The sequence below is a fragment of the Anser anser genome, assembly GCF_964211835.1.
Source record: "Anser anser genome assembly, chromosome: 5".
Classification (NCBI taxonomy): domain Eukaryota; kingdom Metazoa; phylum Chordata; class Aves; order Anseriformes; family Anatidae; genus Anser; species Anser anser.
The window spans coordinates 37,376,422-37,401,307 of record NC_139725.1 but is presented as its reverse complement, the minus strand read 5'-3'; the positions used below and the strand labels follow the sequence as shown (position 1 = coordinate 37,401,307).

Here is a 24,886-nt window from a genome sequence, read left to right as displayed (position 1 = left end):
TATCACTTCCTCAGCTGACTACTAATAACATGAATCACGTGTTGCTTTGTTCTAGCATTACGCTAATAATATACTGTCCATATTGCAGGAAATGCTTTGACTCAGGGGTCTATTGTGTAAATACAGACAGAAAAATGCAGCGTGAGCACTGGGCTGTTCACAACAAAGACACAACAGAGACAGAGCAGAGAGCTACAGACTCTGCAAGCTGGGTGTGCTCTCACCAGACGCTCAGCTGGGAGCACTCTGGACAGTCCTAAGATATATACCGTGTTCACCTGCCCTGCTGTGCTGCTTCTGCCTTTTAGTGCCAGTGGGGAAAACCCCACATGAGAAACGAAACTCCTATTTTATTTTCTTCTGGAAAGCAGCTGAGGGCTAAAAAAAGGAGCAAAGGAAGAGACTGTGATTGCCTGATGCACCTGCAGTGTTGATGAGCTGTGTCCAGGGATGTTTTAGGATGCCTGCTTCCTCCTGCAGCTAAGGCAGTGCAAAATCCAGAGTGCACAGCCTGCTGTGGGGGTTCACTCTCAATCTTGTCATTTCTTTGATCGAGCAAGATTTCATCCCTTAGTATCATGACATCCTACTACTCGTGGCCAAAACACAGAGGCCTCATACACTGCAAGAAGTCATGGGGAAAATTTAGAGGCATCAGAGCTGGGTTCACACTGCAGAGCCCATCACAATCTGAATATCCATGCTACGGTTGCCTATCTTATGCAAGGACTCCATGCTCCAGAAACCTGAAAAAGAACTGTTGGCCTTTTTTCCCAAATCACTTGGCCCTATTTCTGCTTCCTGTTTTGTGGGACTCCATTGCCATGACACAAAAACAGCGTCCATCTTCCTCTGATGCAGTGTATTTTGGTGCAGACACCTGGAATGGCTAGAGGCTCTACAGCAAATGACTCCATGCTTACAGTGCTCAGTTAATAAAGCCTAAACTCATCAAAATTCAGCAGGTTTTACAGACATAAGTGAAAGGAATTGGAGGAGGCTGGAAGGCAGAGGCAGAGGCAGTGGAGGGCATCTTCACATGCAGTGTCTAAAAAGGGAACGTGATCTCTGAAGCAGCAAGACCATAAATAAAGGGCATCCTGAGAAGATAGTGCTTTCAAAATTGTTCTCGCATCTGATGGAAAGTTCCCCAGCATATCAGCAGTTTCTTAGCAGCAAGGTATTTCATTATTCCTGTATACATTATTCATAGGCTATTGCCAACACAATTTTTAAACACTCCATTAAACAACCAGGCTACACAATTCACTCACAGAAGGACATTAGAAAGCCGTTAACTTTCTTGTATTACACTGGGAGCCCATCGTGAGTCCTCTACATCGGTTGTCCAGATTAATCACCATTTACCACCTCTTGTCTGCATTTCTTGGGAGAATTCTGCCAGCAAATACCAAATGAACTTGAAGTAAAAGTCATGAAAGCCCATGTAGTCTCAAAGCACTGAGTGTGCTTGGGAACTATCAAGTAACACAGGGGGAAAAATGTGGAGACAAACCTCCTCCTTCAGACCCAGCACCCTTCCTTTCCAAAGTGATTGAGATGGTCCCCGGCCACCTCCACAGCTGGGGCCTGGCTCCAGCTCTGCCCCCTCCCCTCCTGTGAAATCTTTGTTAAAAATGTAGTTGATCACATTCATCCTCTTGCAGCTGCAGATGACAGCACTTCTGGCAGGATCTCCCCTACCCCACCAGCCGTGGAGCATCCCTGCTACACCACAATGAGCCTGTGATCTCCAGTCAGGAAGACTAACTTCCAAAGAGAAAGAGAAAAAGAATTTGCAGCTTCAACAGTGCTCCGGGTTCCCGCAACAGTGTCAGGTAACGTAGGTAGCTTTGTATCACTGAAGACAGAGGTCTATGCTGAAAGACACCATTCAAGTTCAGCTTTGTTGGCAAAGGACAGAGGCACTGTTGGAAGCATACAGGAGAGTATTTGGGTTAATAAACACAGGAAGTTTCATTTAATACCCCATATTAAAATAAAAACACCTGCTAGGATGTTACCATTACAGTCGCAGCTTGCCCTCCCCTGTGCACATGCATGATGAGACAGGTTTTAATTACATTTGTCATTTTCCCCAGGAACCTTGCCTTACTGAATGTAAGATATGCACTTGTGCAGAAAGATTATGTTTGCTTGGTAACCTTGAAATTATAATTTCCTACTATCTGAATGTGAATTTTCCAAGCCCAACCAGCATTATTTTAAAATAATGGTTTGTATTATTTCCACTCTAGTAACAATTAAGGAATTTTTCATGCATAAGGGTCAGATTCCAGTCTCAGTTACTCACTCCTAACTCTGGAATTTAGGGAGTTAGAGTCCTCACATAAGAATAACCTGATAGACCTAGAAGGGCTGCAGGCTTCTCATCATTAACACTTTATTCCTTTACAACTTTTCTACGAGTATACTTCAAATTATGTTATTTCAAAACATGCCCTTGCCTATTACTGACCACTGCGGCTCAGGGGAGCCCCTGTGCTGGCTGTGACCAACACAAGTGCCCACAAGGGACACCACTTGCAGAGATGGAGGTCCCCCCGCTGCTGAGGTCCAGGCAGCACATCCTGCTGGGATGGTGTGGTGGTGGAGGTATTTGGGAGAAATCTTCCAAGAAACGCTGAGGTGACTGAAGGGTGAGGCTGGGGGGTTTCCCTCTGTTCAGACATGTGGCTGGGACCTAGGAAGAGGGGATGGGACAACTTGCCATCTGGAGGACAAGTCACAGCTAGTATTGGGAGGCCGTGTACCAACATGAGTGGAGGCTGTGGCTTGAGGAAAGCCAAGCACATAATCCGTGACTGGACTTGCCTGTACCTCAGGGAAGAGAACACTGTTGCTTGGCTGGGTGGGTAAATTGCATCAAACCACCCATCTCCTTTGCACGTGAGTCTCAGAGACAGAACTTGAGATGTGGCTGTGCTGTGGTGTTGGAAAATGAAGTACTTGCTGCAGGTGACAAGGTCCTTTTTGTTAATGTATGTGATTTTTATGGCTTTAAGCTGGGTTTCACCATTTTGTCACAATTGCTATTGCATTTTTCTTACTTGTTTTCTTCTACTGCTAATTTACTCTCGGCTGACATGCAGTCCGGAAAACATCTTGAATACAATGACAAAACAATGTTTGCAAGTTTTGAATTTCTGAACTGAGCATAATTCAGGGCAATTTCTCAACTCCTATGATTACCAAGTTATTTAGAGTCTTTAAAAAATAGTTTAAATTGCTGTAAAGCCACTATGCCACTAGTAGAGAAATTACAGTCAAACTACCATTTATAAATTATCTGCATCCAACCAAGTCCAACAAAACCCTCCACAGCTAAGGCAGACTCTGAGGAAGTTGTGTCCGGGCTCTCACCAAGAGATGTACACCCATAATCTTTAAACAGAACCTGGCAATGGCACACACAGCTCTCTGGAGGTTTGGGCTTGGATATCCAGCTCCCTGCTAGGGATGCATAGCTGTACAATATTCCTTTTTGTTTTGTCCTTTCTTACTCTGCTACGGTTTGTAATATTGCTCATTTCCTTGTTGCTGTTGTTCAGCATGACAGGTGATGCTATCACACTGGTACTCCAACCATGCTGTGGTTTGGTATTGGTGTAAGACTTCTTGAGAGGTGAGGCTGGCCAATGAGGAAATACAGCTACAGGAGAAGTGGCAGACCTGAAGAAGTGATGCGGGGTAATAAAGACAGGGGAAAAGTTCCCAATGTGCAAAATATATATAGGACGTATATATATGTATAGATACAGCCCCCAAGCAATATCTGCAAATTAGTTATTGATGACTCGCCGAGAGCCCAGGGATCCCTGCTGGGAGGTCTCTTCTCACAGCTCTCTGCTATGCACTGGGAGATGCTAATGATTCACATCTGTATAAACCAATATTCATGATGATGTGCGACCTGGGAACCATCTATGCTGCTCCTCAGCAGTACAGCCAACCTGTGCTGACTGCTGCAGGCATGTAAACAAGCCAGAAATTTACAACAAGCTCCTCCATCCAAGAACAGGCTGCATCCACAGAGGTACATCTATACATGTAAGCCACAACCCTGATTTTCTTTCACGTTTTGGAGCCAGTTTTCTGTATCTACATCACAAGTGGGTTCATTCCTGAACAAACACGTGTGCTTTCAACAGAGTTGCTCCGAGGGAGATGACAAGCTTCTCTATGCACCAAACCACAAAGGGGCATAACAAGAAGCAGTGGACTTGAGATAGGATGAAGAAAATCCAGCTGTCACAAGGAGAGAGGCATCTTACTCTTAAGGTATAGAAAAGTATCAGAAGCTTGTTGCTTTGAAATGCTAAAGCTGGACAAAGTGCACCTTTTGGAAGTCTCACATTGGCCCCAGGAAACAATGTGGAGTATGTTCTTCTCTTTGCAAGCCCCCTAAATCAGCCCACGCAGATAACGAGTGTACAACCTCTGCCACCCAACAGCTATGCACCAGCTCGCTGTGGAGCTATGGCTCACACCATTGGGCTGTAAAATGCTGCTTTCCAGGAAAAGTGTTTGAAAAATAATACCCCAGCTATTTCACCGAGCAACACTTGAGCACGACCATGCACGCTGGCCAAAAAAAGCTGGGCTGTTGTCCTCCACCCATCCCTCCCATTGGCCTTGGCTGGCTGAGTACTGTGTATCCAGGCCTGAGCCGCTTCTCCTGGCTTTTGGCATTGTCCATCATGGATCCTGCCTTGGTTCTGCCTTACTATGACAACAGCCCCTACCCCACTGTGTGTCAGTAAGCATTTATGTGGCTTTGGTGCTGTGTATTATGATGCCACTGTGATGGCATTTGGCTCATTTTCTCATTCCCCAGCAAATGTGGCTCTTTGCAAGTCCTCTGTGCAGTCTGAATCACAGAGGGTGCTGCTTCGGCCTGGGGCTGGACCACAATTAGGACACAGAATATGCACCTGCAACAGGCTCCTCTGCGGAGCAGCTGGGAAAGCCTGACTTTGTGCTTATCCAAAAAGGGTAGGCCTTAAGGAAAGAAGCCCGTGTGTGCACAGATCCTAGCCAGAGGCAGCCAATTTTCCCCAGGTCTCAACACCTCATCAGCTTTTGCTAAACCATGGAGAAACGCAGCCATGCTGGGCAACTCCTGGCCACAAACCTGTGAGCTGACTGCAAGGCCACCATCCTCTGGGTGCTCCCACCCTTGCTCAGACGGTGCAACACAGAACCATGCAATCATAGACTGGTTTGAGTAAGAAAGAGACAGATAAGATGGAAAGGGGCCGGCCAGCCATCCCTTTTTACTCTGCAGGGTTGTTCAGATTAGGAGGGCTGGCTGGGACAGCCCTGAGAAGGTGAGTGCGCAGTGCTTTGCCTCCACCTCTGCTCACCTGGAGGAGCAAACCTGCTCCTGGGAAGAGTCGCTTACCTTCCGTTAAGAAATGCACTGGCTCATACATGTCCCAAGTTGCTCCTGAAGAAAATTCTGAGAAAAAGCATTTGTTTACAGAGGGTGGCAAAGAGTCACTGAACCAGCCAATCTACCTGCCTGAAATACTGTGTTAGTGCAACATATTTGTGCAAGTGGGTATTAATAAGAGGGCTTATGCTTGTGTTGGAGGTGTCATGAGTCAAGCATCCAAGGCAGATGGCTCTTGAACAGGCTCTACTTGCTGCGGGAAATTCAGGGTGATAGATGAACGCTCCTCCCTGCAGGTGGAGACGAGGCCGTAGAGGCTGCATCTAAAATTGACTTTTGTAACGCCTAATAAATCACCCAGGAGAGGAAGGTACACAGTTCGCCTTTGGGAGAGTGCTGATAATGGGCTGTTTGGCTGCATCAGGCTTATACCATGCCCCGAGCCTGGCCAGGCCTTGCGGTATTTTCTTGCAGCCTTTTCTTGCAGCTGCTGGCACTCCTCAGCACCCAGGGCCTCCGCTTCTCTGACAAGGGTGGTGCAGTGAAACTTGCCTCGTGCTCGGCTGTCCAGCCAGACCTGTTTGAGAGCGGTCAAAACACCTGGATTCGTCTGCCAGGAGAGCCTCCATCGTTCAGCACAAGCCAGAAGTAACAGGGCTTGGCCTGAATGCTTCCCACCTGCAGAGGGACAATCCTCCCTGCTCAGCCACTTGTGCCAGGGCAATGGGCCCCAGGCAGCTACTGCAGCCCGGGGGAAAGGAGTCTCTTCAGCTCCTCCTGCAAACCAACTTTGTTGGCTTTTCTCCTCCCCCCCTGCACCACAGCAGCCTCAGCACATGGGGAGTTGAGCCTCCCCATGGCTCAACTGCATCACCCCCCCTTTAAGCAAAGTAAGCTCCAGCCATACTTCCCAGCTTTGCACCAGTGGACCGAAATAGTCAAGAGCTAGAAATACTTGTCTTCTTTTTCTTTCTTCGTTTTCTTTCTTTAAGAGAGAGCTATGGCTACTTGCCATAAAAATACAATTAAAATTCTGGCACGGGCCCTTGCAGTCCTTGGGTGGTGAGCTCAGATATATTGCCGCACGAGTTCTTGGCATCAGAAAAGCACCCTTTGGTGGAGACACAGGGGAGCAGGCAGCGGCTGAGGATTAATCAAACTGGCATCTAAAAATGGCACCCCCTACACAGCTGCATGGAGAAATGAGAACCACAACAAAAAGTTTTGTTTCCAAGCCGAAATCCTGCCTGACTTGCAGCCAGGTCAAAATTCAGCCTAATCTCCAGATTAGCCACGGGGGGGGGGGATGAAAACCTGTCAGCACTGAGGTTAAAATCTTCCATACAAGCATCTTCCCCAGGATGCAGCGAGAAGGCAGCAAATATGGAGCAGTAGGCTCCCTGCAGCTGCCGGCACGTGCCGCCTGGCAGCAGGGCAGCCTTTGCCTGCAGGGTCAGCTTCTCTCAGGGGAAACCACAGCTTGAATCCCCACAGCCAGGCAGCACTCCTGGTCACGGCACGGACACCGCACAGCCACCCAGCTGAGGGACGTTTTGCCTCAAGGGGCTGGGGAGCCACGTGAGCAGGGCTCACCGTGTCCTGGGAGTGTCAGCATGTGAGACTGCAGATGTGGCTCTCAAGGTCTCGTTCCCGATGCTCTGCGAGTGTGGTTTTTCCACCACAGGCTGCTGTCTGTCTCTAGCCTAGGACACTGCTCAAGCCCCTACTGCCCAATGCTTTCCTTTAGCTATGCTGTGATGGGAGAGAGTTTCTGAAGGGGGTTGTCCTGGACAGTTTATAGAAGAAGACTGAACACACAACCTATGAAAGATAGTTAAATAAATGACTCTGGAAGTTAAAAGAGATGAGGAGCATTAGACAAGCTTTGTGGCATTCTCCAGAGGACAGCAAAAGAGCTACTACCATGAATCCTTGCAGAACAGTCAGGGAGGAGAGACCCACAGTAGCAGGCAAAGCTGGCAGGTAGGGCAGGAGATGCCAAACTGCTGCTCACACAGAAATAACAATGCCTGTGTACAACACAAATACAACAGCAGTCTCATCTCGTCTTCAGTTCTTTAATGAAGAAATTAAGAAACGCTGGATGCTGAGCAGTCGCACTGGCCGTGCTCACAGGGCTGCTTTCGAGGCCAGTTTGGCTCAGCAACCGGTGTGACCCGAGAGTTCTCCAATGTTGTAGCTCTCTGCTGCTATACCTATGAGTTAAAAAATGCATCTGCAAACACCTGTAAAGTAGCGAGGGGGAAGGCCACCGACAGGAAACCAGAGTCTCACCTTCAACAGACTCCTGCAGGAAGCCTTAGAAACGTGAGGGAATGGAGCCATAGCAGCCTAAAGCAGAGGCAGGTGGTTCTGGAGCCAAAGAAATCCTGTCCAGCACATTAGGGCACTGCCTGTGCCACACACTGCATCAGGAGAACACTCTTGGGCTTTGCCTTTTTAACCACAACACTGCCCAAAGCTATACTGAGACACTGGACCACAGTGTTCCCTCCAGCAAATAAGGAAGTTCCAGCATCCATAAAGGTATCTCCTGTACCAAACAGGAGAGATTGGGCTAGCTTAGCTAACTGCTGTCAACAGGCAGTTGACAACAGCATCTCTGGGACCTGCTTCTACTACGCAGGACCTGCCACTATCAGCAGGGAGCCCTGACACCAGGCAAGGTGAGATATCACTACAGCAGCCAATGGCACGCAGACTCACAGGGGTGTCTGCCCTTGGCTTCCCGGGGAGGCCTTTAAGATGTGGAAGCCTTTCTTTAGCAGATGCTAACTCTTGAAATCAAATGACAGACAAACACATTTCATCCTGAACTTAAGGCTTGGCTCAGATGTATGTTTTTGTTAGGACTTGTTTTGTTTGTGTTGGTTTTGCTTTTTTCCTTTTCCAAGCATCATCTGCTCTGTCTGCTGGGCTGGCACAGGACCACAAGCAGGGCTATTTTAAAAAACTTTTTTTAACCTGCAGTGGAAATGATTGACTCCCCATCTGTAGCAATCCTATAGCTGTCAGCAGTTCTGGAGATTGCCTTCAGAGTGTGGTTGGCAGTGTACCATTGCCAGTGACCAACAATGTTAGACCAAGGGACCTGTCAAAGACTAATGCTTTCAGGGTAGTCCACTGGCTCTCAGAAATTAAAGCAAAAAAAAGAGCATTTGCATGCCAGCATCTATCTCAGAGCAAAGACTGCTTTTCCCTCATGGGATTTCACATCTTCCTTTTTATGAAACTGAAAGCCCCTCCAAACATTTCCTTTGCTGTAACACACAAAAGAAGCCCCTGCAGATGTTAAAAAACCCAGACCATAATGGATCTGTCTTTTCTCTTTACTCATCAGAGCTGCGGTGCTGCCACTGCCAGGGCATGCACCCTTCCTCGGCAAGCGAGGTCAGATGGGGCTGCATCCCCTAGCGCTGCCTGAGACTGTAGAGGGTGGCCGTGAAGCCACAGGGAGCTTCAGGATCCAGCCAACATCCTGGGATGTGCAGTGGCAGCCCCAGGCTGTTCCTCTCAGGTTGAGAAGGGGCAGGCATGTGGCTTGTCACACTAAAATCCAGGTACAACATTTCTGCTGGTTAGAGAAAAGTCTCTGCAGCTCATCCTGGGAGTGATTCCCAGGCTACGAGTGCAAGTTCTCAGGAGACTTGTCATTATTTACATCACACTCTTCTGCAAAGGGAGGCCCTTCCATCCAGAAGCAACTTCTTCAGCAGAGATGACTTCCTTTTACCTGCCACCTGTGGGGGATAACGCAAGTCTAAAGAGTGTGTCAGGAATTTGTGCTGCCACAGCCCCAGCAGCTGAAGAGCCGTTAATGTACCAAAGACACCAGGTGACACAGGCCAGGCTATACCAGCCCCACCAGCCATTCCCAAGGACCTGTTAAGGGTGAAACTGCCTCTGGCACCAAAAGGCACTTCTGCAGCTCACCTTTCTGGCTCACGCAAGAAACTCGTGCACAGCTGCCAGGAGAGGTTTTTGCAACAGCAAAAGGAAGGCAGGATGGAGAGAGGAGGGGAAGGAGGCTGCCAGTGGCTGGGAAAGCTGGCAGCTCCATGCAAGAGACTTTTGCTGTACAAATCTTCGCAAGGGGCTGCAATAAGATCAGCAAAATCTTTGAAAATGCAAGCAGGACTGTGCTGGGAAATCCAGGAGGGAACAGCTTTGCTCGACTTGTGCCTAATGGAAAGCTGAATGAAATGCTCTACCTGTGTATCATGGCCTGCAAGCTGAATGCTTGTGAAACGGTGATGTTAAAATTAGAAGGGGGAATAACAATGTATCCCAATAAGGATGTGTATTTAGAGAGTTACCACTCTGGTACCTTATAAAAACAGAGTAGTAGCCCTCCTCGTTTTCTAATGGGACCAATACGCTTTAAGGAGGACGAAAGGTCAACGTATGACAGCAGAGTCACAAAGTTTACTTCCAATATCTACATCATGTGCCAAGATGTTGTGACCTGGACCAGCCAGTGTCAGGCACAACTTACATGAAGATTAATTGGACTTTCATGGCCAATATCAACATGAGGGGGCAGCCAGCGTGCCAGGTGCAAACATTAGCCTATGCAAACAGTAACCCACACACTCCAGGATTCACACTGAGGCATCAAGGGTTTCAATTGCAAAACCCCTGCTGCATATACAAATGGCATGCAGATGCACACTCACAAATAAGTGTGCATCTGTGTACCACAGGTATGTCCTTTACACTGAGGGGGGCGTAAGCACATGCATGCACGGGGCACAAACCAAACAATCCTGAAAACTTCATCAGTTAAATGATGAATTTCAACATCACACTCCTTTTATATCAGGATTGCAGGGAAAAGCCACACAACCAGCTTAGTTTCTCTTGCAATGGAGCACAAGTCAGCATTGCTATCCAAGAACCCTGGTTGGCTCTGACTAATGCCACAACAAAACCAGAAGACACAAGGAAATAGGCATACAGCAGCCAAGCCATGGTCTCAGCCAGCACAAGCCCAGTTCTGCTGAAGCCATGGCAGACAAAATGCCTCATACGAGGCTGATGATCTGCCCCAGCACGCTTGGCGTAGATCAATAAATTCTGCCAGACAGGCAGGATCTCGCCTAGCCCACCTACCACCCTGCAGCTCTGGGAAAGCATGGAACCCGCTCCTAGTCCACGTTCAACATTACACAGAGGGATGCTCTGCACTGACACGCTTGTCATACAGAAACCTGCCATTACCTCAAATGCTATTTAGATTATGGCAGTATAAGCAACAGCTATAGGAAGGGCACAAGCGGGTTAGAGGAGGCAATAACCATCACCTTCATTTTGGGCACGCTGCAGTAAGCAAGATCCGTATCTTTATTGTAATTACAAATCTAGTGGCTGTTTGTGTGATGTGAAGGGCAGTAGAAAAATTAAATGCTAATATAATATCTGCACCGGCCTCCAGTGGGAAGGGAGTTATATAACTAATGATCTTTTCACTGTTCAAGAGTTTCCACATGCTAGCAGAAGACGGGTGCCAGATGCCATCTTTTTCTAAGAGTCTCATTTCACTGGAGTTATTATTTCCTTAGTATTATGCAGTTACCCACAGAGAAAGATAACTTTGGCTCTTCTGTCATACTCTGCCATATTTTGGATATAGATACTTGACAAGGAAAAGAGAACGGCAGAAACACATTTAAGAGGAATTCTGTGTAAGTACAAGCTTCAGAACTGGACCCATAATTTTAATACACAAAGCACACTTGGAACAACAGCCGCATATGACTTGAGCGATACACTTGAGTTAATGAAGTCTTTAATCTACAGCACTGCCTGCAGAAGTGATCAGCTCTAACTCCTTAATGCAACCGCGCTGGGGCTGGGAAGAACCATTAGCAAAGCCTGGACTTTCTAGCTCCTGGTTTCAGTTACCAGCCTGTCAGAGCAACAGCTACAACAGCAAAGGATAATAATGTCATTGCAAAAATGCTCAAGTTTAGCCTTAAAAATATAAATTATGGCACACCACTATTCCCGGACTCTTGCTAGCATAAACCAGCACAAGCTGTAGCTCAGTAGGGCCAAAGCTTTTAGGCTCCTCCCAAAAGGTGTGACTCGCATAAATGTTACTGAAATCCTGCTAAGCTTACCTGAGGTGATGCCTCCCCCCCTTATTTCATTGATTGCAGAGTGTAGAGATCTCTTCTATAATTCATTTAAACAAGCCTGGTTTTTTATACAAGTGCCATATTTTCATAACTGTTGATGTGGTATATAAATGTGCATGTTTATAAGCCTCCTGTGTAATAAAATCCCCATTTATGAGGCATTTAAGTAATGGGAAAAATACAATGAAAGCAACAACGCTGAGTATAAACAAAGAGAACAATTAAAACATACTCCTATACTGTAAGAGTTAGTTCTTAGATGGTTACTAATGCTTTATTCCTTAATGCAGAAATAACATCCTGTATTCAAGAACGAAAAAGTTGAAATAGTTCAAGGTGTGATCTGGCTTTCTTGTTTTCGAATGCAGTTTGGCTTTCTGTAATCATCTGGATCGGTAGGGTTTGGCCCTTCTTCAGAAGCTCCAATGTATGAATAGCCACCCCATTTTCCATCCCTATTCAATATTTTGCTGGTGAATACCATTCCAGAGCATACTTTGCTTTTTTGGGGGCATCCAGTTTTTTAAGTGACCTTCATGCTCCTCCACAGTGACACCCTGCTTTCACCCAGGGGCTGACAGGGGCTACTCCCAGCAGGGCACCGTGCAGGGGGAAGGCAACAAGGGCTTGACTTGCTTGATGCAGCCAAAACAATGTATTCTTCCCCAGTCCAGCTATCTCCATTTAAAGATGCAAGTATGTCAGAGAACAAAAGGGAAAGGATGGGGATTGTTAACAAACGGCTTCTTGGCAAAATCTGTCCCAAACAGGGCTGTGCTAGGCCATGCAAGTCAGTACAGACAGGATGTTGTAGGGATGATTGTAGGGATGAAGCCCACAATTCATCTTGCCCAAACGGACAGCAATATCATCTATAAACTGCCCCCAGAAGAGACCTATTTCAGCCTCTTGATGTCTTTATTTTTCCCATGCCCAGATTTCTTCAAGGTGATGTGTGAAGCTCTATGCTTAGTTTAGCCCTAACGTTATTTAAGGGGAAAACAGGGTCCCTCTGAGCATTATGTAAGTGCTAGAATGACTGCACATCTCCAGGCTCATCTGCTCTGCACTTGTAGCCCCGCAATCATGATGTCTGCTGGGCAGAGAGGTCTTTAGGGCAAGGCAACCTCCTACGGCCCAATGCTCCAATGCTGAAACCTGCTTACCTACTACTGGAAAAAAACAACAAAACAACAACAACAGGAGAAAAATTGCTAACAAGGCAGTCTCAGGGAGGACTTTTATTAAGATGAGACCAATGACAACTGAATAAGAAGAGAATTAAACCTCACATATCCGTGAAGGAAACGTGCCACTTATTAGCACTGCTCTCCAACCCCAGGTTCTTATCCTACCCACCTTTATGCAGAAGTTGCAGCTCTTAATCAGAGCAATATCAGGAATAACATTTTTTAAGCAGGATGCTCCTGCTTGCCTAGCAGAATAAGCAGCAAAAGCTTCCCTCCAAGGTGACTTCCAACTGGAGCAAGCATTGCTCACCAGCTGGAGCAGGACCGGCAGACAAATGCATCTTTGCTGCCACAGCCCAGTTCCGTCCAGGTCTGGACTCCAGCATCAGCAGGACCCCAGAGCATTATCCCCGCCGAGTACCTGGCAGAATACATTTAAAAGGTATTTTGGCACCAGGCTCATTCATCCAGGGGCACTCTCCCCCCTTATCACATCTGCATAGTGCAGCACCAGAGAACAGCTCGGCTAGCTCTGCACAGCACTGCAGTCTCCCCGTGCGCGTGGGGCGGACATGCCAAGCCCCTAGGGCATGATGCACACCTGGCAGCTGGCACTAACAAGCAGTCCTACCCGCGCTACCTCCCTGGCTTCCTCTCCACCGTTTGTGTCTCCTTGCATGGTTTCTTCCAGCTATCAGCTGTGCAGCAGCTCTGGAGCTCAGTGTTTTAAGTAATCTGTCACATTTCCTACAAGAGTGTCTTAGTGGGGCTGATGCAGGAGATCAGGTTATGCCTAAGTAGCGTGGGCCATCTGCTGCAGTTATATACAAAGGCCATAGCTTTGAAAACTGGAAACAAAACCGTGTCACTCTCAGCTGCACTCTTCTAGCGTCTTCCCTGTTGAGGCTGATGCTGCAGGACACTAGGAGAGAACATGCATTGTAGACAAATCAATTCAGCTAGCTAACTTGATTATGCCTCAGGTGCTGCCCCCACAGACTGTGCCCCCATCACGTGCCGCAGCAGAGATAGCCATGCTATCACCTGATCATGCCAACATCTGATCTATCTATGCAGCAAAAGGCAGTGCAGTACGGAGATAAGCCCTGGGCCCCAGGGGTAGCACCTAGCTGCGGTCAGACTGATCACCCGCTGCTGTTCCCTTCAGCAAGCGACCTGCTGGAGGGAGCCCACCGGCTCTGCAGCCACCCCACTTCTCACCCCACGCATGCTCCTGGGCGCTGTGCAGTGCTGCACAACACCATCATGGCCTGCCCTGGGCAGGCTGTAGCACAGCCGATGGCACAGCGGCACAGTGCACTCCTTCGAGAGAAGAGCGATGTGAAAAACAGCTAAAGGTGATGCGCGAAGAACAGCTCCTTGACAGACTGAAGGCTGGCAGCTCTTTTTTGTGATCTCTCTGGAGGATCAGACTAGCATTTGCCAAAGCCCTCCCCTTCCACCTCTACAGCTGTGGTAAACAGCTGCAGCTCTGGTCACAGCTCCAGCAATCCGCAGCTTCACGCCTGTGTTATTTGCCTTTGGTGAAGCAAAGAGTTGGCATGTCAGGGACGGAACCAGAGCAGAACTGTGTGTTGCTGCATGTCAGAAGAACAAGTAGAGAAAGCACCTTTTTCATCTCCCATTCCAAGTTACGTTCCTGAAGTGTAGTTCCTGGTATAATTCCTGAATTGCGTACACCCTTTCCCAGCACATATCCATGCTTTCATCATTTGCCCTTCTCAAAGCCTAGGTGAAATATATGCTCCAGGACCACCCTGGATAACCAGCCTTAAAAGCCAAGTGCTGTCCCCTTTGAATTATGAAACAAACTCTGCCAGTTTTTAGCCATTCCAGTATTGTCCCAGGGCAGCATTTCATTTCCAAGGTACAAGTACACAGTTCACTGTAACCAAAAGCATTACTTAGATTAATTTAGCTTATGGCACAGAAGCACAAAGATACCAAGCCTCTTCAGTTATTTTTGAAAAGCATGAGGAAAAAATAAAAAGTAGTTTGGCCTTACAATGGTGTAATGTACAAGCTACTTCCCTCTGTCTCTAAAGATAAAAATCACCCCCAGGCTGCTGATGAACTTACCAGGTACATGTTAACGAGTGGGGAAAATTCATCTGAAGTATCAGACAATACAAGCTGCTATGCAAGGCTGGCAAAGAAATTTGAAAGTTTTGAACCTTGGCTTTGTGAGTTAGGGAGGGGGGAAAAATGCGATTTCTACCTGTGAGAGAAAATGCAGCGGAGTCGCTGTGATCTGTGCAAGCCATTAACCGAAATACAACAAAACAGGATGACAGCGGGTCCACAGGGACCCAGAACACCACCAGTAGGTGTTCAGCGCTGCAGTGAAAGCACCAGGCAACTTTCCTACCAACAGACAGCTATTCTTACAGCACACAGTGGGCTGCTGGCGTACTCAGCCAAATCCCTCGCTTTCTAGAAACAGGAACATGCGAAGCAGCGTGTCTAACAGCACAGCTTATCTGCTGTTCGGGTTGAAAGCATTCTGTCTCCTTCCAGCACAGAAGCATCTCCCCTTCACCTACAGGGCCAGGACCTGGTACTGCCAGTGCAGCCTGGCACGAGCCGCAGCTCCCTCAGCTCCTAGCTTTTGCTCCGTCGCGTCACATATTCACGTCCTCTGCCAAAGGACAGCGCTGAATTGCTGCCTTATTGCCGGTTATGTTAATTAAGCTTCATGACTCCCCCGTGAGACAGGCAGGTGACACCATCCCTGTCTCATGTCCGTTGGATGGTGGAAGTGGCTCACCAGGGAGACCAGGTGTCGGCGGGAGCTCTGTCACCCAGCAGGAAGGGCTGCGGGACGTGGTGGCCTCTAGAAGCAGGGACGGGCACCAGAAGGCTGCTTCCAGCCCGGGTCCCTGTCCCTCAGCCATAGACTGAGCAACAGAAACCAACTGTCACAGGGGCCAGCGCCAGCGTTGGCCTGAGCTGTCACCTGAACAGCAGAGCGCTCTGCGGGTCATAACTGTGCGTGAGGGCCAGAGGGAGCGCAGCACGGCGGCCAGGAAGGCGATGCTGAGCGAGGAAGCGGCGGAGCAGCAGCAGGAGAAAGCTGGGGGGAGCGTGCGGCTCCACGGGGCCCCGGCTCTCGCCTCAGCACCCCACGGCTGGGGCAGGCGGACGAGCCCGGGGGTGCCACGGAGGACTCGAGCAGCACCGCTCTAAGCAGACGCGCTGCACACGAAGCAGATATCCATTTTTTTCCCCCTCCCCCGACAACAACAACAAAATGGGAGCTGAGGGCGAGACGAAAAGCCGCCCCGGGCTGGAAGGAGGCGCACCTCTGGAGCCACAGCTGCCGGCGGGGCGGGCCGGGGGCGCAACATGGCGGCGGGGGGCGCGATCCCGCCAGCGGCCAGCGGCCCCATGAGGGGCACGGCACGGAGCCCACGGCACGGAGCCCACGGCACGGCACGGCACGGCACGGCACAGCACGGAGCCCACGGCACGGAGCCCCCGCCTCGGCAGCCGGTAAGAGCAGGGAGGTAGCGGGGAGGGCGCGGGTGCAGGTCCCGCCGCGCACTCACCACGGTGACGGGGGACACCATGTCGGCGGCGGGGCGCGTCCTGCTGCCGGTGGTGCTGCCGGTGCCGGTACCGCCGTGCTGCCCTGCCGCCCGCCTGCCTGCCGGGGTGCTTTTTTAGGCAGGGCTGACGTCAGCGGAGGGGGGGCCCCGCGGCCAAGGCTGGGGGCGGCCCCGGCCCGGCCCCCGGGAGGGCGGGCGGGGGCGGGCAGCCCCCTCCGGGCCCCCCCCTTCGGCCCCGGGGCAGGCCCAAGCCCAGTGCTGGCCCTGCGGGGGCGGACCGGCGCTATTCTGCCGGTTCTCCCTTTGCCCTCACCTTGCCCGCGGGGCTGCCCGGCCCCATCCCGCACCCAGCGGCCCCCGGTGTCCCCCACGACTCTGGCCCCAGCTGCCCTGGAGGCTGCCGAGCTGCCGGCCCCGGACGGGGCAGGACGGGGCAAGGAGCAACGCTACCGAGTGGGACACAGCGGCTCGGGCTGCTTGGGGTGACCCCGGGGCTGCCTTCGGTCTATTTTTACTTGAGGATTAATATTCAAGGATGCAGGAAGCTGCTTTTCGTGTAATATGATCTTGTTCAAAAGTTTCGCCCCATAACAAAACAAACAGGTACTTAAATAGTAGATGATTGAGTAATCTGCTATTTGCAGCTGGAGCAGAAGTCATGCTTGGTATTTATCACATCGAGGGAACATTTTCTTCTATAAAGTGGAAAAAAAAAATATCTGTGTGATTCTTTTGCAGCCTTTGTGCAATAAATTGGTATCATGTTTCCGAGGACAAAATGTTTGCAAGCAGCAGTCCCAAGATCCCACCCCGGCAGCACGATTGCTATCAGTGTAGACGTGTAAATAGCAAGAGGGCAGCCTTTGGGCTGTCACCACCCGATGGGACTGGGATGGACTCTGCAGCCTGTGCGTCGTTTGCCAGTCTGAGGGAATTCTACCCCAAAAACATACTGCAGATCTGCACCATCAGGTCAGAGGAGCATCACAGTGAAATCTGTGGCAAGCAAATCTCAATCAGGTCAAAGGATGTGGTTCTCGATGCAACATGGCTACGGCCAGGGGATGGAGAGCTGGTCTTACAATTTCAATTAAAATAGTTCATAGGGCAGTAGCATTTTCATTAGGCAAGAAGAGAGGGATAAGCTTTTCCTTTTCCAGGGAGCTAGATGAATTAGAGGACTGAAAGAAATTTCACAGCTTTTCATGATGAAGGCTTGCCCTGCTGAAATCAAGGAGGCCAGTCCGTAGTGGGAGCAGCACAAGGCACCAGAAGTATTTAGATGTCAAAGGGTGCCATTGGTTTGATACCGTATGGGATTTTCAGAGGGCCTATGGACTCTCAGAACTAGGGTTCCTAATTGCTTTCAAAAATCCTCCTGGGAGCTTGATTATGTCTTGGCATTTAAATATCTCCAAAAAAAAATCAGTTCGTTGGTCCCTAGCCAAACTCTTCATCTGCTTATCTTGGCCTTTTTTTAAGCAACGAGCCAGACAGTGCATTGGGTAGGGGCATGTTTGTATTTGGGTATCGTCTCTGGTGCTCCAAAAACAGGAAGAGGTGATTGGGATGGATGCAGCTTTGCATTCATCCATTTGTTCTAATGTCTTCACTGGTTACCAGATGAAGCTTTACCTGGTCTCACAAATCACATATTTCTATGTGTCATTGATGCAAACGTTCAAAATATGTTAAAGTTTAGACATGGTTTTCCACATGATGTTTAGCTTAAGGAAACCTACCTGGAAGTGAAGGTGAAACCATGTGCACGTCCTGACTTTCCTGTATCAAACAGTTACTGGGAAAATCACTCTCATTAGTTTTGCCTAGGGGAGTTTGACCATTTGTGATTTCCTGACAGTTATTTCTCATAAACCTTTCAAAACTAGAGATTCAGAAGTCCTAACAGCAGATATGGCATTTGTATGGAGTGAAGAGGTGATCCCTCTTCAAATCAAGATGTCAAAGATTTTGCAACCTGTATATAAGGTGAATTTTTGTTGTTGTTTATCTAATACTGGATTGATTTCATGTCATTCACAAGATTATTCATATGATGTTGTTCATTTTTTCACTATCAAATTCAGTGCTGCATCAAAGATAAGTGATTCCTTCTAAGTTAGGGACATCTTGGAGTATTAATGAGGAATTTGGACATAACAGCAATATCTTACATTTTATCTAAATGCAATGTCATAGAACGGGACCTGGCACAAATCCTTTTCCACTGTAGAAACAGCACTCCAAGCAACAGATGAAGGAAGCAAAAGGAATAGAGGGTCAATGGCTTCGTAACACAGTAAAATTTGTCTTGTTCTATGCATGCTATACCTTTTTTTTTTTTCTTTTTCTTTACTGGTGTTGCTTCAGTAACCAAATTCCTCCTTTGCAGTCTCCTGTCCTGATCAATGCAGGTGACATAGATCTCATGGGGCTCACCACACCATTTTGTTCTTAATCAACTGCAGGGATTTAAAACAACAAAGAAAATAGTTCCAATTTTGTGGAGGTGGTATTTTTAACTCGCTATCAGTAGGCAAACAGAGAACAGTAATCACACGAGCATAAATGTATGGAGGTTGGGTATAGCAAAACAGCACATTAAATATTTCTTTGCACGTTCCTGCCTGAAGATGCTATTGCTGGGCCATGTCTGTGGTCTGTGGGGAAAAAAAGCAAGCAAGAAAAGTCCCATCTTCAGCAAGGCTGCTACGCAGCCATTCATTTTTCTGAAGGATCCCACGGTGTTTAAGCTACTGCACATAGCCCCATGGCTGTGTGTGCATGCAGTGGCTCCATGGCTCCTACAGACATGTTATTTCTTCATAAAAACAACAGCCATATGTTTCAGTGATAGTTTAACCTTTTTTCTTCCCTTCTCTGTGTTACTATTCCACCAGTTTATTCTCCTGTTGGAGAACTGCTAGTGTGTGGGCCCCAACAGCCCTGCGCTGAAATCCGTCAGCGAAATCATTTTAGCCGGGTCCCTGAAGCCCCACACGTCAGGGAGACTCAGGACTCCACTTCATTAGACACAGTCCAGACACGTCCAAAAAAAGACAAGCACTTCCGAAATGCGATTAGCCTTGCAGTGCGTGGGTCCGTGGATATTAGTATATGAAATATAGTATATGGATTTTTATGGGAGGCTGTTGGGGCCAGAGAGCATGAATCCCAAAGGTCTGCGGGACAGCCCTATCCCTGTATGTTTTCTAGCTGCTTGTTATTCAGTGAGGTGGTCCTACATCCAGCAATGGCTGGAGCAGCAGCAAAATGCGTCTCATGCTCAGGTGTCTCTGGAAAGGAGAGTGCAACCTGCCCTTGCTCTGCTGGCATGGGCTCTGCCAGTGGGCTGTGGGGGCACACGCTTTGTTTTGTGCTTTTGTATTAATGCTAGACCTGAATAATAACAGTGAACTCAGATTTACTCTTAATAAGAAAGTGCCTGGGAATTAAACTGCTGAGGAACCACATGAGATGAACATGAGTCCCTGCTGACTGCTCCAAGCAGAGTGCTCCCAGATCCAGTGGCTATATCCAGCCTGGCTTTCTGTTCTGACACATCCAGCTCCATGTAGCTCCATTGCGGTTTGCATGCTGGTCACTGCACCAGTTCCTGATCCTTTTCACGTCAAGTAATCTGATGTTTCTCTCTGCACACGAGGATATATTCGGCTGTTTCTTTTCTGTACAGATTTATCTCCTGAAGGCTAGAGAAATTCAGAAAGTTGCCTTTGCTTCCCTCATGGGCAATTCCCATTATGATGATAAAAGTATTAAATTTAGACTTCAGAATTAACATCTCAGTGAAATAGGGAGGGCTCTGCAAATTCTTGCCTCCTGAGAGCACTTTTTCAGGCTGTTTACTGAGCCAGAAAGGCAACACATCATCTATTTATAGGCTTTGTATTTGAAAGTTTTCTTCCCAGACATAAAATCAATTTGCTGCTGGGGCTTAATAAATGCTGTGTGTACATGTGCGTGTACATGTTTATGGAAGAGGCAGTCTTTCTAGAGATGAGCATGGGTATAGCTAAGCGGGATCCAGAGCACGGGTCCCTTATGGGACTTTACTTGTTTGTGATTGGTTTATATTCTAATGTCCATCAAAACAAACACATTAAAATCTGATCAAGAAGATCAATAGGGAAGGAAATGTATCATCCATTCTTTTAAAAATCTCTGTTCTACAGCATGAAGGTAAATCACAGAATCTGCATTTGTACAGTTTGTATCCCTGCAGTATCCTTTAAAGCTATTTCAGACACATAACAATCTCTTCTGAGATTGACAAGAGTGACATAGAAGCTCTTAATCAAACTAAAAAGTCCATAACAACCTACCTCAAATACTAATTCTGATTCAGTTACAATTTCTGTTCCTCACTCAGGTGCTCAATTTCCCAGTACAGAAATCCACCCAAAAAAGCTGTGATTTATCTAGTGATCGATTCACCAGTGATTTAGCGATATTATTCTCCACAAGCAGGAGGTGCTAATAGCTGCCGTGTTGCAATATTCACAAAAAGCAGTGAAGGCTTGTCTTGGGAAACATCATTAAATGATTTGTAGGAAAAAACATGGTGCAATTAAATGGTGAGATTACAAAACAGCACATAGGTAGAGAAAATGCTTTAATGTCTATTTTCACTGAATCAATCTAGTTGAGCATCTGGAAGAAAAATTGTACCTGTGATGAGGGAGAAGCTTGCTGAGATGATGCCAGCCCAGCCCAAAGCTAGGTGCTGGCGGCAGGCAGACGAGGCCGCCTTTCGGCAGCATTTAGGTCTCAGTGGGCGCACACCCATCGTGAATGCCCCAAGTTGCATGAGATGAGGGTCAGCGGTAGCTGCCAGGGAAGAGTTGGCATGGTGGTCAGAATGGTGGTAGTAGTGTGGTGTCCAAAAGTGGCAGGTGACTTAGGGCAGGTGGTCTGAGAGACCTTAAATACCTATTTTTCAGAGAGCGTTTTCAGAAATTTTGCTCTCTTCTCTGATATTTTCCAACGCTCTGACATGAGTTGCAGTATCCAAAGTCACTGATCACCTCAAAGTCTTGTCTGTGGGCAACAGGCATTTTCTGAATTCCTCTAAAATCAGTCTGAGTCACTAATGAGTTCAGATGAAGTTTCTTACCACTAAGTTTATTTAAATCCAACCACTGTTACATTTCCCAGAGAAAAACACTGTCAGCACCGCCAGCAAGCAGTACAGTGATTGTGTATCAGCAAAACTGCCATTGATTTTAGCAGCTATTTATTGCATATGTTCCCACCAACCACTTTCTAATGGAATTTTAACAATTCAGTAGGGTCACTCGAAAGTCTTGAGGAAGCAAGGGAAAAATTCGTCCCTTGTAGGAAATGCTCCTCTCCAGCAGTGCCTCCAGTCACGATCACCAGTCAGATCGGTGCTCTTCTTCTTGTTCATATAAATATTTCTGGTGAATCCTGGTCATTAATTTTCCAGGCATACTTTGTTCTTTTTTGATTCAGCTCACCCTGCCAATATATATACAGTTTCACCTCTGTCTTATTAAGTCCCTGAGCTGCTGGTTGCTGGATACTGGGAATATACAAAGCAAGTATGTCTAGACTCAGCGTGTTCAGGCTCTCTAGCAGTTGGCTGCTGTCAGCCTCAGGACAGATGAACCCTTGGTCTGGTGCAGTACATCTTACCTTAAATTAAAAGCACTGTTGTAAGAACTGGTCTAAATATGCCTCTCTTTCTGCTTGCTGTCCTGTAAGAAATGACGTTTTTCATTTGAGTTAAAATATTGCACCAGAGGAAATTTTTTGTTTGTTTGGGCATCCTGTTCCCAATGGTTTCATCTCGCTCCATTTTCTTGTGTGTGATGTCAGCTCCAAAAGTGTTGCATGGGTATGTGGGCAAAAATAACAGGAGTAGGACGGGAATCATGCCTGTTTTCAGAAAAAATGCTTGTATATCATAAAAATAGGAGGGATTAATGCTTGGGTTGGTGCTGAAGGAGGTGGCCAGAGCACGCTCAGGGTTGGGCTGGTCCCTGCCTTGGCTCTCTACCTCCTACACATGCATAATGCACGCTGCATAAAAACTACAAGGAACACAGCACTTGACATGCACCTGTAATTTTAGCTGAGACTTCACAGTATCACAGTATCACAGATTTCTAGCTTGGAAGAGACCTCAAGATCATCGAGTCCAACCTCCGACCTAACACTAAGTACTCCACTAAACCATATCACTAAGCTCTACATCTAAACGTCTTTTAAAGACCTCCAGGGATGGTGACTCCACCACCTCCCTGGGCAGCCCGTTCCAATGCTTAATAACCCTTTCGGTAAAGAAGTACTTCCTAACATCCAACCTAAAACTCCCCTGTCGCAACTTTAGCCCATTCCCCCTCGTCCTGTCACCAGGCACATGGGAGAACAGACCAACCCCCACCTCTCTACAGCCTCCTTTAAGGTACCTGTAGAGAGCGGTAAGATCGCCCCTGAGCCTCCTCTTCTCCAGGCTGAACAAGCCCAGCTCCCTCAGCCGCTCCTCGTAAGACTTGTTCTCCAGACCCCTCACAAGCTTGGTCGCCCTTCTCTGGACTTGCTCGAGCATGTCCATGTCCTTCCTGTAGCGAGGGGCCCAAAACTGAACACAGTACTCAAGGTGCGGCCTCACCAGAGCCGAGTACAGGGGCACAATCACTCCCCTAGCCCTGCTGGCCACACTGCTTCTTATGCAGGCCAGGATGCCGTTGGCCTTCTTGGCCACCTGGGCACACTGCTGGCTCATATTCAGCCGACTGTCAACCAATACTCCCAGGTCCTTCTCGGCCAGGCAGCTTTCCAGCCACTCATCTCCCAAGTTGACCCGAGTGCTGTGCCTATATCCCTTGGCATGCTATCAAGTGCAACATAATACAGCAGATAACGAAAGATGAGGGCAAACGAGCACTTTGAATAAGTGACAGCATCCATCATTCACAAACCATCCGCCACCTTGAAGTGAACCGAACCTGGTGGATTTTCTGAGCCATGCTGGCATAATCATGTGTTATGGCAAGGACTAGAAGTGAAAGGAAAGCTGAAAGGAAAAATATTTGTGTGAGGTTTCTTGGGTCCTTTTGCAAGGTCTGGGTTATATGTGTGGTTGGAAGTACCCCGTACGATGGATAGCAGGAGGGAAAGAAGGAGGCAGCACATTCTGGTAAAGAATGAAATGAGACCTGGCCTTTCATCCAGGCTTCTCACCTGACTCACCAGGTAATTGTGAGCACATTTTGGCTTTTCAACACTTGTCTGCATCAGGAAACAATGGCTGAAAGCTGTCTTCTTCAAACCAGTCTTTTATCTTTGCAGCAAAGTAGGCTTGAATACATCTAAAGCCAGCCAAAGCACAAGCCAAGGAGCATATCCCCTTTTTGGAAATCCGGCATTGTACCTGCAATTAAGTGAAGCTGTACTGCTCAGGGGCAATACACCCCCCAGGCAGCTAGAAGTGTGGCTGTGGGCAGGGAAGGGAAGTGAGGCAGGGCCCCGCTGCAAGTGCAGGCAGGGCCGGGGGCAGCTTGCTCAGAGCTGGCCGCGCTGCTGAATTTCTGGCTAACACCCGGCCTGGGCTTTTGGGATCTTCACAATGGTGCCACAGTTCCCTGTCACTATGGAAACTGGGATTTTTTTTAAAAGGCTCTGGTTTAAAAAAGTGCATTAAAACTGCAACTTGTGCTCTGTTCTCTTCCCTGATTCTTGTGTTGCATGGTAAAAGCCGAAGGCTCCTGGAGGCAGACCTGGCCTCCTTAAACCCAAAATCTGGGTTCCCCTTCATGAGTGAGCCACAGCTGAATCAGCAGCCAGTTTTACCACAGATACAGAGAGAAGCCACAAAAGCTGTAAAGTCAGCAGGAAAGTCCCCCATAATAGTTTGAGGAACCAAAAACAATGTCAAAACAACACGGTGAGATCCGTCTGTCCCTCCATCACACAGCCCTCTAGGGTCGGCCAAGGGGGTGTGCAAAAAGATTGCATACAGCTCAGGTTCATCTGAGTGTATTAAGCAACTTCAGGAGGAGCTTGTTTAAATTTCTGTTCTTTACAGTCTTGCCAAAGCTTTTATATGCAGCCAAACACTAGTGTTCGATTATTAAAGGAATCAGGCTATAGTATGGGGGGCTTTCCCATGTGTATGTGCTCTGCATACCTGACTGCCAGATCTTTCAGAGTCTGATTCAAACCCAGCTGAGATGAGAGCAACCAAAAAGGTCTTTTCTTTCCATGTGTGGGCAATAAAAAGGTCTTTATTGTAAACGGCTTTGTCTTGGAGCCTACTATTCAGTCTTAGCAGTGTTCATAGCCCACTGAGTAGGTCATACTTGGCTCCAGTGAGCCAGCCTCGAGCAAAAACCCTGGTGTTTTGGGCCTCTCACCACAAAAATCGCACAAGAGATCTGCGTGTGGGCATTGGTCCCAGCTGTAGGCCAGCCCCAGTAGTGCAGCCCTCATTTTAATGGTCAGCATTTTTGTATCCCTGTCCACCATTACAGAATCACACCTGAATCTTGACACCAACGCTTATCA

At 47.9% G+C, this 24,886-nt stretch overlaps 2 protein-coding genes across 2 annotated transcripts in view; one reads left to right on the top strand and one right to left on the bottom strand.

The window, feature by feature from the left end:
* The window catches only part of IGSF22 (immunoglobulin superfamily member 22), a 57,204-nt gene extending 45,382 nt beyond the window's left edge, over nt 1-11,822 (top strand). Inside the window, 1 exon segment of the mRNA XM_083840292.1 lies at nt 89-11,822. The gene's annotated coding sequence lies outside the window, so the exon portion shown is untranslated.
* Nucleotides 1-16,492, bottom strand: part of TMEM86A (transmembrane protein 86A) — a 28,660-nt gene extending 12,168 nt beyond the window's left edge. Inside the window, exon 1 of the mRNA XM_083839077.1 lies at nt 16,337-16,492. Coding sequence (XP_083695203.1) covers nt 16,337-16,357 — 21 coding nt within the window. The 5' untranslated portion in view covers nt 16,358-16,492. The remainder of the gene's footprint in view (nt 1-16,336) is intronic.
* Nucleotides 16,493-24,886: the final 8,394 nt, after the last annotated feature.